This window comes from Capra hircus, chromosome 21, assembly GCF_001704415.2.
Source record: "Capra hircus breed San Clemente chromosome 21, ASM170441v1, whole genome shotgun sequence".
Taxonomy (NCBI): domain Eukaryota; kingdom Metazoa; phylum Chordata; class Mammalia; order Artiodactyla; family Bovidae; genus Capra; species Capra hircus.
Genome location: NC_030828.1, coordinates 47,351,811 through 47,367,632, shown reverse-complemented (window position 1 = coordinate 47,367,632; position 15,822 = coordinate 47,351,811). Strand labels below are relative to the sequence as shown.

General features: G+C 38.2%; 1 protein-coding gene across 1 annotated transcript in view; it reads right to left on the bottom strand.

Moving 5' to 3' along the window:
• The window catches only part of TTC6 (tetratricopeptide repeat domain 6), a 203,223-nt gene that overhangs the window by 53,884 nt on the left and 133,517 nt on the right, over positions 1-15,822 (bottom strand). The window contains exons 19-21 of the mRNA XM_018065926.1: positions 13,637-13,719; positions 12,650-12,726; positions 11,849-12,009 (exon numbers count right to left, since the gene is read on the bottom strand). Of these exons, the coding sequence (XP_017921415.1) occupies positions 11,849-12,009; positions 12,650-12,726; positions 13,637-13,719 (321 nt within the window). The remainder of the gene's footprint in view (positions 1-11,848; positions 12,010-12,649; positions 12,727-13,636; positions 13,720-15,822) is intronic.

Sequence of the window (15,822 nt, the reverse complement as noted above, 5' to 3'; positions counted from 1 at the left end):
TAGCCTGGAGACAAGGATTGAGAAGATGCAAGAAAGGTTTCACAAGGACCTAGAAGAAATAAAAGAGAGTCAATATATAATGAATAATGCAATAAATGAGATCAGAAACACTCTAGAGGCAACCAATAGTAGAATATTGGAGGCAGAAGATAGGATTAGTGAAATAGAAGATAGAATGGTAGAAATAAATGAATCAGAGAGGAAAAAAGAAAAATGAATTAAAAGAAATGAGGACAATCTCAGAGACCTCCAGGACAATATGAAACGCTCCAACATTTGAATTATAGGAGTCCCAGAAGAAGAAGACCAAAAGAAAGACCATGAGAAAATACTTGAGGACATAATAGTTGAAAACTTCCCTAAAATGGGGAAGGAAATAATCACCCAAGTCCAAGAAACCCAGAGAGTCCCAGACAGGATAAACCCAAGGCAAAACACCCCAAGACACATATTAATCAAATTAGCAAAGATCAAACACAAAGAACAACTATTAAAAGCAGCAAGGGAAAAACAGCAAATAACACACAAGGGGATTCCCATAAGGATAACAGCTGATCTTTCAATAGAAACGCTTCAGGCCAGGAGGGAATGGCAAGACATACTTAAAGTGATGAAAGAAAATAACCTACAGCCCAGATTACTGTACCCAGCAAGGATCTCATTCAAATATGAAAGAGAAATCAAAAGCTTTCCAGACCAGCAAAAGCTGAGAGAATTCAGCACCACCAAACCAGCTCTCCAACAGATGATAAAGGATATTCTCTAGACAGGAAACACAAAAAGAGCGTATAAACCCGAACCTAAAAGAATAAAGTAAACGGCAACGGGATCATACTTATCAATAATCACCTTAAATGTAAATGGGTTGAATGCCCCAACCAAAAGACAAAGACTGGCTGAATGGATACAAAAACAAGATCCCTATATATGTTGTCTACAAGAGACCCACCTCAAAACAAGGGACACATACAGACTGAAAGTGAAGGGCTGGAAAAAGATATTCCACGCAAATAGAGACCAAAAGAAAGCAGGAGTAGCAGTACTCATATCAGATAAAATAGACTTTAAGGCTGTGAAAGAGACAAAGAAGGACACTACATAATGATCAAAGGATGAACCCAAGAAGAAGATATAACAATTATGAATATATATGCACCCAACATAGGAGCACCGCAATATGTAAGACAAATGCTAACAAGTATGAAAGGGGAAATTAACAATAACACAATAATAGTGGGAGACTTTAATACCCCACTCACACCTATGGACAGATCAACTAAACAGAAAATTAACAAAGACACGCAACCTTTAAATGATACAATAGACCAGTTAGACCTAATTGATATCTATAGGACATTTCACCCCAAAACAATGAATTTCACCTTTTTCTCAAGTGCTCACGGAACCTTCTCCAGGATAGATCACATCCTGGGCCATAAATCTAGCCTTGGTAAATTCAAAAAAATTGAAATCATTCTAAGCATCTTTTCTGACCATAATGCAATAAGATTAGATCTCAATTACAGGAGAAAAACTATTAAAAATTCCAACATATGGAGGCTGAACAACACGCTTCTGAATAACCAACCAATCACAGAAGAAATCAAAAAAGAAATTATGCATAGAAACAAATGAAAATGAAAACACAACAACCCAAAACCTGTGGGACACTATAAAAGCAGTGCTAAGGGGAAAGTTCATAGCATTACAGGCATACCTCAAGAAACAAGAAAAAAGTCAAATAAGTAACCTAACTCTACACCTAAAGCAATTAGAAATGAAGTGGATAACCCCAGGGTTAGTAAAAGCAAAGAAATAATTAGGGCAGAAATAAATGCAAAAGATACACAAGAGACCATAGCAAAAATCAACAAAGCCAAAAGCTGGTTCTTTGAAAGGATAAATAAAATTGACAAACCATTAGCCAGACTCATCAAGAAATAAAGGGAGAAAAATCAAATCAATAGAATTAGAAATGAAAATGGAGAGATCACAACAGACAACACAGAAATACAAAGGATCATAAGAGACTACTATCAGCAATTATATGCCAATAAAATGGACAACGTGGAAGAAATGGACAAATTCTTAGAAAAGTACAACTTTCCAAAACTGAACCAGGAAGAAATAGAAAATCTTAACAGACCCATCACAAGCATGGAAATTGAAACTGTAATCAGAAATCTTCCGGCAAACAAAAGCCCAGGTCTAGACGGCTTGACAGCTGAACTCTACCAAAAATTTTGAGAAGAGCTAACACCGATCCTACTCAAACTCTTCCAGAAAATTGCAGAGGAAGGTAAACTTTCAAACTCATTCTATGAGGCCACCATCACCCTAATACCAAAACCTGACGAAGATGCCACATAAAAGAAAACTACAGGCCAATATCACTGATGAACATAGATGCAAAAATCCTTAACAAAATTCTAGCAATCAGAATCCAACAACACATTGAAAAGATGCTACACCATGACCAAGTGGGTTTTATCCCAGGGATGCAAGGATTCTTCAATATCCGCAAACCAATCAATGTAATTCACCACATTAACAAACTGAAAAATAAAAGCCATATGATTATCTCAATAGATGCAGAGAAAGCCTTTGACAAAATTCAACATCCATTTATGATAAAAGCTCTCCAGAAAGCAGGAATAGAAGGAACATACCTCAACATAATAAAAGCTATCTATGACAAACCCACAGCAAACATTTTCCTCAATGGTGAAAAATTGAAAGCATTTCCCCTAAAGTCAGGAACAAGACAAGGGTGCCCACTTTCACCGCTGCTATTCAACATAGTTCTGGAAGTTTTGGCCACAGCAATCAGAGCAGAAAAAAGAAATAAAAGGAATCTAAATTGGAAAAGAAGACATAAAACTCTCACTGTTTGCAGATGACATGATCCTCTACATAGAAAACCCTAAAGACTCCACCAGAAAATTACTAGAGCTAGTCAATGAATATAGTAAAGTTGCAGGATATAAAATCAACACACAGAAATCCCTTGCATTCCTATACACTAATAATGAGAAAGTAGAAAAAGAAATTAAGGAAACAATTCCATTCACCATTGCAATGAAAAGAATAAAATACTTGGGAATATATCTACCTAAAGAAATGAAAGACCTATACATAGAAAATTATAAAACGCTGATGAAAGAAATCAAGAGGACACTAATAGATGGAGAAATATACCACGTTCATGGATCGGAAGAATCAATATAGTGAAAACGAGTATACTACCCAAAGCAATCTACAGATTCAATGCAATCCCTATCAAGCTACCAGCGGTATTTTTCACAGAGCTAGAACCAATAATTTCACAATTTGTATGGAAATACAAAAAACCTCGAATAGCCAAAGCAGTCTTGAGAAAGAAGAATGGAACTGGAGGAATCAACCTGCCTGACTTCAGGCTCTACTACAAAGCCACAGTCATCAAGACAGTATGGTACTGGCACAAAGACAGAAATATAGATCAATGGAACAAAATAGAGAGCCCAGAGATAAATCCACACACCTATGGACACCTTATCTTCGACAAAGGAGGCAAGAATATACAATGGATTAAAGACAGTCTCTTTAACAAGTGGTGCTGGGAAAACTGGTCAACCACTTGTAAAAGAATGAAACTAGAACACTTTTTAACACCACACACAAACATAAACTCAAAATGGATTAAAGATCTAAACGTAAGACCAGAAACTATAAAACTCCTAGAGGAGAACATAGGCAAAACACTCTCCGACATACATCACAGCAGGATCCTTATGACCCACCTCCCAGAATACTGGAAATAAAAGCAAAAATAAACAAATGGGACCTAATTAAACTTAAAAGTTCTGCACAACAAAGGGAACTATAAGCAAGGTGAAAAGACAGCCTTCTGAATGGGAGAAAATAATAGCAAATGAAGCAACTAACAAACAACTAATCTCAAAAATATACAAGCAACTCCTGAAGCTCAATGCCAGAAAAATAAACGACCCAATCAAAAAATGGGTCAAAGAACTAAATAGACATTTCTCCAAAGAAGACATACGGATGGCTAACAAACACATGAAAAGATGCTCAACATCACTCATTATCAGAGAAATGCAAATCAAAACCACAGTGAGGTACCATTTCACACCAGTCAGAATGGCTGCAATCCAAAAGTCTACAAGCAATAAATGCTGGAGAGGGTGTGGAGAAAAGGAAACCCTCTTACACTGTTGGTGGGAATGCAAACTAGTACAGCCACTATGGAGAACAGTGTGGAGATTCCTTAAAAAACTGGAAATAGAACTGCCTTATGACCCAGCAATCCCACTGCTGGGTATACACGCAGAGGAAACCAGAATTGAAAGAGACATGTGTACCCCAATGTTCATCGCAGCACTGTTTATAATAGCCAGGACATGGAAACAACCTAGATGTCTATCAGCAGATGAATGGATAAGAAAGCTGTGGTACATATACACAATGGAGGATTACTCAGCCATCAAAAAGAATACATCTGAATCAGTTCTAATGAGGTGGATGAAACTGGAGCTGATTATACAGAGTGAAGTAAGCCAGAAAGAAAAACACCAATACAGTATACTAACACATATATATGGAATTTAGAAAGATGGTAACAATAACGATTGTATGTGAGACAGCAAAAGAGATGCAAATGTGCAGAACATCCTTTTTGACTCTGTGGGAAAAGAAGAGGGTGGGATGAGTTGGGAGAATGGCATTGAAACATGTATAATATCATATAAGAAATGAATCGCCAGTCTAGGTACAATGCAGGATACAAGATGCTTGGGGGCTGGTGCACTGGGATAACCCAGAGGGATGGTACGGGGAGAGAGGTGGGAGGGGCAGTTCAGGAGTGGGAGCTTAAGAAACCCGTGGCGGATTCATGTTGATGTACGGCAAAAACAACACAGTATTGTAAAGTTAAAAAAAAAAAAAAAGAACATTAGAATTATAAAGACTGAAGAAATCTATAAAAGAAAACATTCAAACCTTTTCCTCTGGAGATTAAAAAGATAAATAAATAAATAAATAAATAAATAAACAAACACAATACTCTGGTGGCAATGTGGATAAAAACTTTGAAGAGTTATAAGACTATTATATTAAGTCAAGCAAACTAAAAATATGTTCTGAATTAGGACTAATGACCAGAGAAATAGAGAAAGGAAGTGGATTTGAGAGACATATTTAGAAAGTAGAACCAAGAGAACATGACTATTGATTTAGTATAAAGTGCAAACAAAAGTGACCTCGGATTTCTAGCAAAGCAATGTCAGGGAGGCAGGGAGGTTAAAGGAAATTTAGGGTTATTCCCAAGAAGGAATTCAATATCATAAAGGTGTCTATTATCCCTAAAATAACCTAGAGAGTCAATGCAATTCATCAAAATTCCAGCAGGATTTCTTGTTGCTGTTGTTTTTATTGAGGCATAGTGGCAACCCACTACAGTGTTCTTGCCTGGAAAATCCCACAGACAGGAGCCTGGAGGGCCTCAGTTCATGTGATCACAAAGAGTCAGACACAACTGAACGACTGAGCATAGATATTTACAGTAGTGTTAGTTTCTGCTGTACAAAGAAGTGAATCAGCTATATGCATACATATATCCCTTCCTTCTTGGACCTCCCTCCCTCCCACCCCTATCCCACCCATCTGGGTCATTTTAGAGCACTGAGCTGAGTTCCCTGGGCTATAACAGCAGGTTCCCACTAGGGTTTTTAATGACTCTTGACAAGCTAAATTTTAAATGTTTATGGAGGAGTAAAGGCTGAAAAATAACCAGGGATTTCCTGAAAAAATATGGTGTGATGACTTGCTCTACCAGATGTCAAAAATTACAATAAAGCAACAGTAATTAAGACATTGTATTATTAAGCCAGGCATAGAAATTCTGACCAAAGGAACAGAATAGAGAGCCCAAAATCAGTCCCACACATACATGAAAAGCTACAAAATGACAGATGTATTACTTAAATCTTTGATTGAGGAGAACACTTCAGTAAATGATACTGGAACATCTGAGTATCCATATGGGGAAAATTGAAATTTTATCAATATCTCACATCAAAAATATCTATTTAAGGTAGAGAGAGATCTTAAACTGGAGAAGGGAATGGCAAACCACTTCAGTATTCTTGCCTTGAGAACCCCATGAACAGTATAAAAAGGCAAAAAGATAGGACATTGAATGATGTACTGCCCAGGCCTTACAAATAGCTGAGAAAAGGAGAGAAGTGAAAGGCAAAGGAGAAAAGGAAAGATATAAGCATCTGAATGCAGAGTTCCAAAGAATAGCAAGGAGAGATAAGAAAGTCTTCCTCAGCAATCAATGCAAAGAAATAGAGGAAAACAATAGAATGAGAAACTAAACATCTCTTCAAGAAATTAGATACCAAGGAAACTTTTCATGCAAAGATGGGCTCGATAAAGGACAGAAATGGTAGGGATCTAACAGAAGCAGAAGATATTAAGAAGAGGTAGCAAGAATACACAGAAGACTTGTACAAAAAATATCTTCATGACCCAGATAATCACGATGATGTGATCACTCACCTAGAGCCAGACATCCTGGAATGTGAAGTCAAGTGGGCCTTAGGAAGCATCACTATGAACAAAGCTAGTGGAGGTGATAGAATTCCAGTTGAGCTATTTCAAATCCTAAAAGATGATGCTGTCAAAGTGCTGCACTCAATATGCCAGCAAATTTGGAAAACTCAGCAGTGGCCGCAGGACTGGAAAAGGTCAGTTTTCCTTCCAATCCCAAAGAAAGGCAATGTCAAAGAATGCTCAAACTACTGCACAATTGTACTCATCTCACACGCTAGTAAAATAATGCTCAAAATTCTCAAAGCCAGGCTTCAACAGTACATGAAACATGAACTTCCATGTACTTCAAGCTGGATTTAGAAAGGTAGAGAAAACAGAGAGCAAATGCCAACATCTGTTACATCATCCAGAAACCAAGGGAGTTCCAGAAAAACATCTACTCCTGCTTTATTGACTATGCCAAAGACTTTGACTATGTATATCACAACAAACTCTGGAAAATTCTTCAAGAGATGGGAATACCAGACCACTTTACCTGCCTCCTGAGAAATCTGTATGCAGGTCAAGAAGGAACAGTTAGAACCAGAGATGGAACAACAGACTGGTTCCAAATTGGGAAAGGAGTACATCAAGGCTGTATATTGTCCTGCTTATTTAACTTATATGCAGAATATCTCATGGGAAATGCCCAGTCTGGATGAAGCACAAGCTAGAATCAAGATTGCTGGGAGAAATATCAATAACCTCAGATATGCAGATGATGGCTGCATGGCTCAGGAGTGGCAGCTGCATGGCACAGGAGCTACCTCACGTCCAAGGTCAGGAGCTGCAGCCGTGAGAGGATAACACCACGTCCAAGGTAGGGAGTAGCAGCTGTGCTTTCCTGGAGCAGCCATGAAGAGATACCCCATGTCCAAGGTAGTAAGAGAAATGCAAGTAAATGGCAGGTGCTGAGAGAGGGCACTAGAGGGCTGATAGACTGAAACCACAATCACAGACAACTAGCCAATCTGATCACATGGACCACAGCCTTGTCTAACTCAATAAAACTAAGCCATGTCATGTGGGGCCACCCAAGATGGACGGGTCATGGTGGAGAGGTCAGACAGAATGTGGTCCACTGGAGAGGGAATGGCAAACCACTTCCGTATTCTTGCTTTGAGAACCCCATGAACAGTATGAGAAGGCAGAGACAGGACACCAAAAGGTGAACTCCCCAGGTCAGTAGGTGCCCAATATGCCACTGGAGATCAGTGGAGACATAACTCCAGAAAGAATGAAGGGATGGAGCCAAAGCAAAAACAACACCCAGTTGTGGATGGGACTGGTGATAGAAGCAAGGTCCAATGCTGTAAAGAACAACATTGCATAGGAACCTGGAATGTTAGTTCCATGAATCAAGGTAAATGGGAAGTGATCAAACAGGAGATAGCAAGAGTGAATGCCGACATTCTCAGAATCAGCAAACTAAGATAGACTGGAATGGGTGAATTTACCTCAGATGACCATTATATCTACTACTGTGGGAAGGAATCCCTTAGAAGAAATGGAGTAGCCATCATAGTCAACAAGAGAGTCCAAAATGCAGCACTTGGATGCAATCTCAAAAACAACAGAATGATCTGTGTTCATTTCCAAGGCAAACCATTCAACATCATGGTAATCCAAGTCTATGCCCCGACCAATAACGCTGAAGAAGCTGAAGTTAAATGGTTCTATGAAAACCTACAATACTTTTTAGAACTAAACCCAAAAAAGTACATCAAGGCTGTATATCCTTTTCATTATAGGGGACTGGAATGCAAAAGTAGGAAGTCAGGAAATACCTGGAGTAACAGGCAAATTAGGCCTTGGAATACGGAATGAAGAAGGCAAAGGCTACTAGAGTTTTGCCAAGAGAACGCACTGGTCATAGCAAACACCCTCTTCCAACAACAAAAGAGACAACCCTACACATGGACATCACCAGATGGCCAACACCAAAGTCAGACTGATTATATTCTTTGCAGCCAAAGATGGAGAAGCTCTATACAGTCAGCAAAAACAAGACCAGGAGCTGACCGTGGCTCAGATCATAAACTCCTTATTGCCACATTCAGACTTAAATTGAAGAAAGTTGAGAAAACCACTAGTCCATTCAGGTATGACCTAAATCAAAACCCTTATGATTATACAGTGGAAGTGAGAAATAGATTTAAGGGACTAGATCTAATAGACAGAGTGCCTGATGAACTATGGACGGAGGTTCGAGACATTGTACCGGAGACAGGGAGGAAGACTGTTCCCAAGAAAAAGAAATGCAAAAAAGCAAAATGGCAATCTGAGGAGGCCTTACAAATAGCTGTGAAAAGAAGAGAAGTGAAAAGCAAAGGAGAAAAGCAAAAATATTCCCATTTGAATGCAGAGTTCCAAAGAATAGCAAGGAGAGATAACAAAGCCTTTCTCAGTGATCAATGCAAAGAAACAGAGGAAAACAATAGAACAGGAAAAACTAGAGACATCTTCAAGAAAATTAGAGATACCATGGGAACATTTCATGCAAAGATGGGCTCAATAAAGGACAGAAATGGTAGGGACCTAACAGAAGCAGAAGATATTAAGAAGAGGTAGCAAGAATACACAGAAGAACTGTACAAAAAAATCTTCACGCTCCAGATAGTTATGATGGTGTGCTCACTCACCTAGAGCCTGACATCCTGGAATGTGAAGTCAAGTGGGCCTTAGGAAGCATCACCATGAACAAAGCTAGTGGAGGTGATGGAATTCCAGTAGAGCCATTTCAAATCCTGAAAGATGATGCTGTGAAAGTGCTGCACTCAATATGCCAGCAAATTTGGAAAACTCAGCAGTGGCCACAGGACTGGAAAAGGTCAGTTTTCCTTCCAATCCTAAAGAAGGGCAATGCAAAAGAATGCTCAAACTACCGTACAACTGCACTCATTTCACACGCTAGTAAAGTAATGCTCAAAATTCTCCAAGCCAGGCTTCAGCAATACATGAACTGTGAACTTCCAGATGTTCAAGCTGGTTTTAGAAAAGGCAGAGGAACCAGAGATCAAATTGCCAACATTCTCTGGATCATCGAAAAAGCAAGAGAGTTCCAGAAAAACATCTTATTTCTGCTTTATTGACTATGCCAAAGATTTTGACTGTGTGGATCACAATAAACTGTGGAAAATTCTGAAAGAGATGGGAATACCAGACCACCTGACCTGCCTCTTGAGAAATCTGTATGCAGGTCAGGAAGCAACATTTAGAACTGGACATGGGACAACGGACTGGTTCCAAATAGGAAAAGGAGTACGTCAAGGCTGTATATTGTCACCCTGCTTATTTAACTTATGTGTAGGTACCTCATGTGAAATGCTGGGCTGGATGAAGCACAAGCTGGAATCAAGATTGCTGGGAGAAATATCAGTAACCTCAGATATGCAGATGAAACTACCCTTATGGCATAAAGTGAAGAAGAACAAAGGAGCCTCTTGATAAAAGTGAAAGAGGAGAGTGAAAAAGCTGGCTTAAAGCTCAACATTCAGAAAACGAAGATCATGGCATCCGGTCCCATCACTTCATGGAAACTAGACGGGGAAACAATGGAAACAGTGAGAGACTTTATTTTGGGGAGCTCCAAAAATCACTACAGATGATGACTGCAGCCATGAAATTAAAAGACGCTTGCTCCTTGGAAAAAAAGCTATGACCATCCTAGACAGCATATTAAAAAGCAGAGACATTACTTTGCCAACAAAGGTCTTTTTACTCATAGCTATGGCTTTTCTAGTAGTCATGTATGGATGTAAGAGTTGGATTATAAGGAAAGCTGAATGTCAAAGAATTGATGCTTTTGAACTGTGGTGTTTGAGAAGACTCTTGAGACTCCCTTGGACTGCAAGGAGATCGAACCAGTCAATCCTTAAAGGAAATCAGTCCTGAATATCCACTGGAAGGACTGATGCTGATGCTAAAACTCCAATATTTTGGCAACCTGATGCGAAGAACTGACTCACTGGAAAAGACTCTGATGCTGGCAAAGATTGAAGGCAGGAGGAGAAGGGGATGACAGAGGATGAGATGATTGGATGGCATCACCAGTTTGCTGGACATGAGTTTGAGCAACCTCCAGGAGCTGGTGAGGGACAGGGAAGCCTGGCGTGCTGCCGTCCATGGGGTCACAAAGAGTTGGACATGACTGAGTAACTGAACTGAACTGAGATCTTATATTTGAATAGCAAAACTTTTAAACTCTTAGAAGAAATTACTGGGAAATATCTTACGACCCTCCAGTGTTCTTGCCTGGAGAAACCCAGGGACAGGGGAGCCTAGTGGGCTGCCGTCTCTGGGGTTGCACAGAGTCGGACACGACTGAAGCTACTTAGCAGCAGCAGCAGTAGCAGCAGCTGGTGTAGAAAGGGAATTTTTAAACAAGAACTTTTTAAAAATATTTTTTATTTATTTATTTGACTGTGTCTGGCTGTGGCATGTGGGATCTAGTTAGCTGGCCAGGAATCGAACCCAGACCCCCTGCACTGGGAGCACAGAGTCTTTGCCATTGGACCTCCAGAAAAGTCCAAACAAGAATTTTTTTAAGGCTGTGACAATGAAACAAAAAGTAGATATAGTCAACTACATTAAAATTAAGACCCTCTGCTCATTAAAAGACATCATAAAGAAAATTTAAAAAGCAGGCACAAATTTTAAGAGAATATATGATACACATGCCACCAACCAAGGATTCATACACAGAACTTATTTTTTTCAATGCCAAAAATCAATATGAACAAGACAAACAAAAATGTGTACAGGAAATGGATAGAACAGTAAATGTGAGCGGCTATTAACCTATAAAATGACACCTCAACTTTCGCTCAAACTGAAAAATGTGAATTAAGACCACAGACAGTTTTATGCACCAAATTGACAAAAATAAAGTTGACAATACCAGTTATCATAGGATGGAGATAAGCAATAATACTCATACACCACAGGTGCAAGAATAAATTGGTAGAAGCCTATGGAATGATGTGCTATTTTCTTGAAAGTCAAACATTTACATTCTCTATGTTCCAGCAATGTTAACAAAGACGTGAAAAAGAAGGCTTATAGCAACCTTACTCTTAAGAGGAACAAAAAAAATAAAAGGGAATAACCTAAATGTTAATTAACAGAAGAATCAATAAATGAATGGCATGATTTAGTTTTGTTTAAAAATGTATATATAAGCTCTAATTCTAAGCACAATATTAAAAAATCCATTAATAGGTTTAGTAAACATTACTGAAACGTTTTTCACCTTGTTTCTCTTGGCCTTCATTTGCGCTTTTGCTAACAGAGTACACATGGGGATATCAGGCTTATTCAACGTGATCCCATCCAAGACCTGAATGGCCTTGTCATGGTTCTCACAAAATGAATAAATGAGTGCTTGCTGTATAGGACTCAACTCAATGAGACCTGAAAGGAAAAGAAAGTTTATCAATAACTTTGCCAAGTATCTAGACTTCAATATAATTGTTTTTAGGCAGTCAAGCAATTCAATATTCTGTTTTTACAATATGAATTTAATAAATCAATATGATACTAAAATCTATTTATTATCAACAAACAGTAAGACATTCCAATTACAAACAAAAAAATAATAGTGTAAGCTTGATATAGCCTGTAATAATCTCATGGCTTTCCAGGTGGTAAAGGGTCCACCTGCCAATGCAGGAGACACAAGAGATGTGGATTCGATCCCTAGGACAGAAAGATCCCCTGGAGTAGGAAATGGCACCCATTCCAGTATTCTCACCTGGAAAATTCCATGAACAGAGGAGCCTGAGGGGCTATAGTTCACGGCGTTTCAAAGAATCAAACGTGACTGAGCACACACACATACAATAATCTCTCACAAAACTCACCAGGTTATGAGGCGTTTTACAAATTGATTATATACATACAAAATTGGTGTTTTAAAGTTTCAAAATCCAACTCTGACTTTCAAGTGCACTCTTCGTGCTAGCTATACATAGCTATAGCAAATAGTATAAAAAGATTAAAGAAGTATTTTAAAATTAAGGCAATGTTATAGTTTTGCATTGATTATATTTACCTTTGTTCATTTCTGCTACTTGGTAAATAGTGAACTTTGCAAGATCATAGCATCTCATTTTAAGAAGATACTGTCCTCTGGAAGAAATAACACTCTTTAAATCAAAGCAGTTAAAAATAATCTGCATTTTTCTAAAATAAAGATTTTATATTACTTAAGATCTTAAATTACATTTATTCACACTTACATATATATGACAAAAACTGTGAAATTTATGAAAATTTGTGTAAGTCTAAGTAAGCCAATTAGCATGGGGATGTGAGAACAAAACAATTTAGCAAATGTGAACCTGAAAGGAAAATACTCAAGTCTTTTTTTATCAGTATTTAAAATGTTACACTCTGCTGCTGAGAAATTTTAAAGCTAAACACAGGTCAAGGGGACATAAAAAGGGAGAAGTATTTACATAAATTGTTAAAATATGGTTCAAGAGTTAAAACACAAAGCAAGCTCCTATCAGAAAGCACTGTTACAGTCCATTTTCCCGTATCTGTAAATCCATTTCCCATGTTAGTAATTATATTTTTTATAGTGTTAACTCATAATTTGCAATAGGTCCTTTCATAGCAAACTCTACTGAGTCTGAAATACAGTTCAAAGTATCGTGTTTTGGTTTTTTCTTCACCAAATTAGCCGAGGTTTATACTTGGTACCTCTGCAGACACAATCAAAATATATTGCCTCACTTTCATGAGATCTGGGGTAACTATCTAACCAGTAATCTAGAGACGCCTCAAAGAACTTAAACACAAGATAGTTGTGTTTTGAAACAAGGACAGAACAAAGGGAAAGATCTGCTTATTACATACATTATCTTAAAATTCAACAAAAACAGTAACTATATTTGACTTGCTGGTTGGGAGATGGCCATTTCTGGGAGATTAAATGTAAGACAAAGAGGTCAGGGGGATCAAGAAAGAACTAAGGATTCCAACAGCTAGCACAGATTCTGTTATCCCAAGAAGAATTCTATTTCTATGCTCATACCTTATTATATATAATTGGATTCCATCTGGCTGAAGGTGGATAGCATAAGATAACTCTCTTACTGACTTTTTCAGTTTGTGCAACTGTTGAGTGATAAACAGAAGTTTAGCTCACAATAATACTAATTGCTTCCTTTCTGATATTTATTTCCTCCCATTCTTCAATACAGAAATTGTGCAGGAATTCCTCAATGAATGTGGGATACAGTGAAGCAAAAAAACAAAAACAAAAAGATGCTAAGGCTTCTGGTTTTTTAAATTATCTTTAAGTTTGAAGAATGATTACACAGACCCACAAATACATAGTTTTAGATAAATATGATTATATCATGTATTCTAGTTTCTTTTATTTAGCTTTTTCTCTAGCTTTTCAGTTTTTCTCCCTCAAACATAGCATCTTTTACACCAAACATTACTCATTAGTAAACTAGATCACAAAGGAAGGTAAAATAAAAAGTCAATTCCATTTAAAAATAAGAGAGGAAAAACAAGCTTCCACTTAAAGGGTAAAATGAATGAGTAAAACAAAATACAATGATAAAAAAGATACGTTTTAAAATCAATATTCAATGAAAAGCAAACTGATTGTTATTTTAATAGTTTACATAGCATAATCTGGATTTGTACAAATTTTTACAACATTCAGTTCAGTTCAGTTGCTCAGTCGTGCCCAACTCTTTGCGACCCCATGAATCACAGCACACCAGGCCTTCCTGTCCGTCACCAACTCCCAGAGTATACCCAAACTCATGGCCATTGAGTCAGTGATGCCATCCAGCCATCAAAAGGAGAAACTAAACAGATTCCAGCGAAATGAACCCAGGACAATAAATGACTCCTCTTACTATGCTGACATGTTGATCCAAATTTATTTGTTCATGGAAGTAGACATACAGAGTGGGTCACGTCAAAAGAGGGAATTCAAAAGGAAGGAGTTTGAAATGTGTTTAATTGTGCAACTTCCGGCCTGCTGCTTCTCAAATTGACCGACCAGGTTGGTGTAATTAATAAACCACCTTGTCATATGTTTGCATTGCTCCACCTGGTTCCAACAATGGACATAGCTATGCACTGAGAAAACCTTGACTGGGAATGATGGAGGCTCATTCTCTGGTCTTTACAAACTTTCCTGGGATTGAACTTCTCCAGGCAGCATGAAATTGGATTTACCCTCGAGGCTGAATCCTCACTGTAGCAAAGGTATTCTTCTATATACATACACAGGGTTTGCTTTGTCACTGTTTCATCTACATGGGAACAGACTGTACACACCTTATACTCTTCTAAATCTTGCTCTAGAGTATCTTGGAAATCCCTCTAAATCAGCTGGTGTAGTCCTAATTATTCTTTATTGGCTACATAATGCTCTAGAGTGTGAATACAATGTAATTTACTCAAACATTACTGTGAAGAAATATTTGCCCCCTCACAAAAATAAGTCTTTGAATATATGTCCTTACACCTTGGTATTATGCTAGTGCTTTGGTTTCTAAGTATGTTCGAAGGAAACTTCTGCATAAGGCCTCAGCTCCATCTACAGGGAGTGACACAAAAGGGTCACACTCCATCCCCATCCCTCCCCAAAGGGAAACTCTCCCTGGGCACAATGCCAAAATGGCCACAGGGTCATCCACCTCCACCATCGGGAAGGTAAGGACTCTTGAGTGGGACTCCAGTCATACTGGGTTCTGAGATGTTGACAATGAGACAAGAGCCTCTAGCAAACTCCCAACGGACATGTAGTGTGGGCAAAAAATAAACTTTGATTATTTTAAGATGGTGACTTTGAAGTTTTGTCTGTTGTTGCTGTTTTTCCATAGCATAACACCCTATCTTGACTGAAACCTACGTGAGGAGAGGACTTGGAGGAGATGAGGGCCAAAAGGTAACGAGAAGCCAGTTCACATGAACTCTTGCAGACCTTTGGCTTTTGCAGGATATTTGGCTTTTATGCTGAGCACACAAGGGAAGCTATTGAAGGGTTCCAGGCAAAAAAGTAAAATAATCTGATTTATGTTTTAACGGGATCATTATGCCGTTGTTTTGAAAATCCATCAAAAAGAAATAAAGAACAGAAGCAGCAAGACCAGGAGGCTACTGCAATAACCAGTGAGAAATGACAGTATCTTGGACAGGGTGGTTAGTAGTGGAGCAGTAGAAAGGAGTATCTGCTTTGAAAAGTAGACA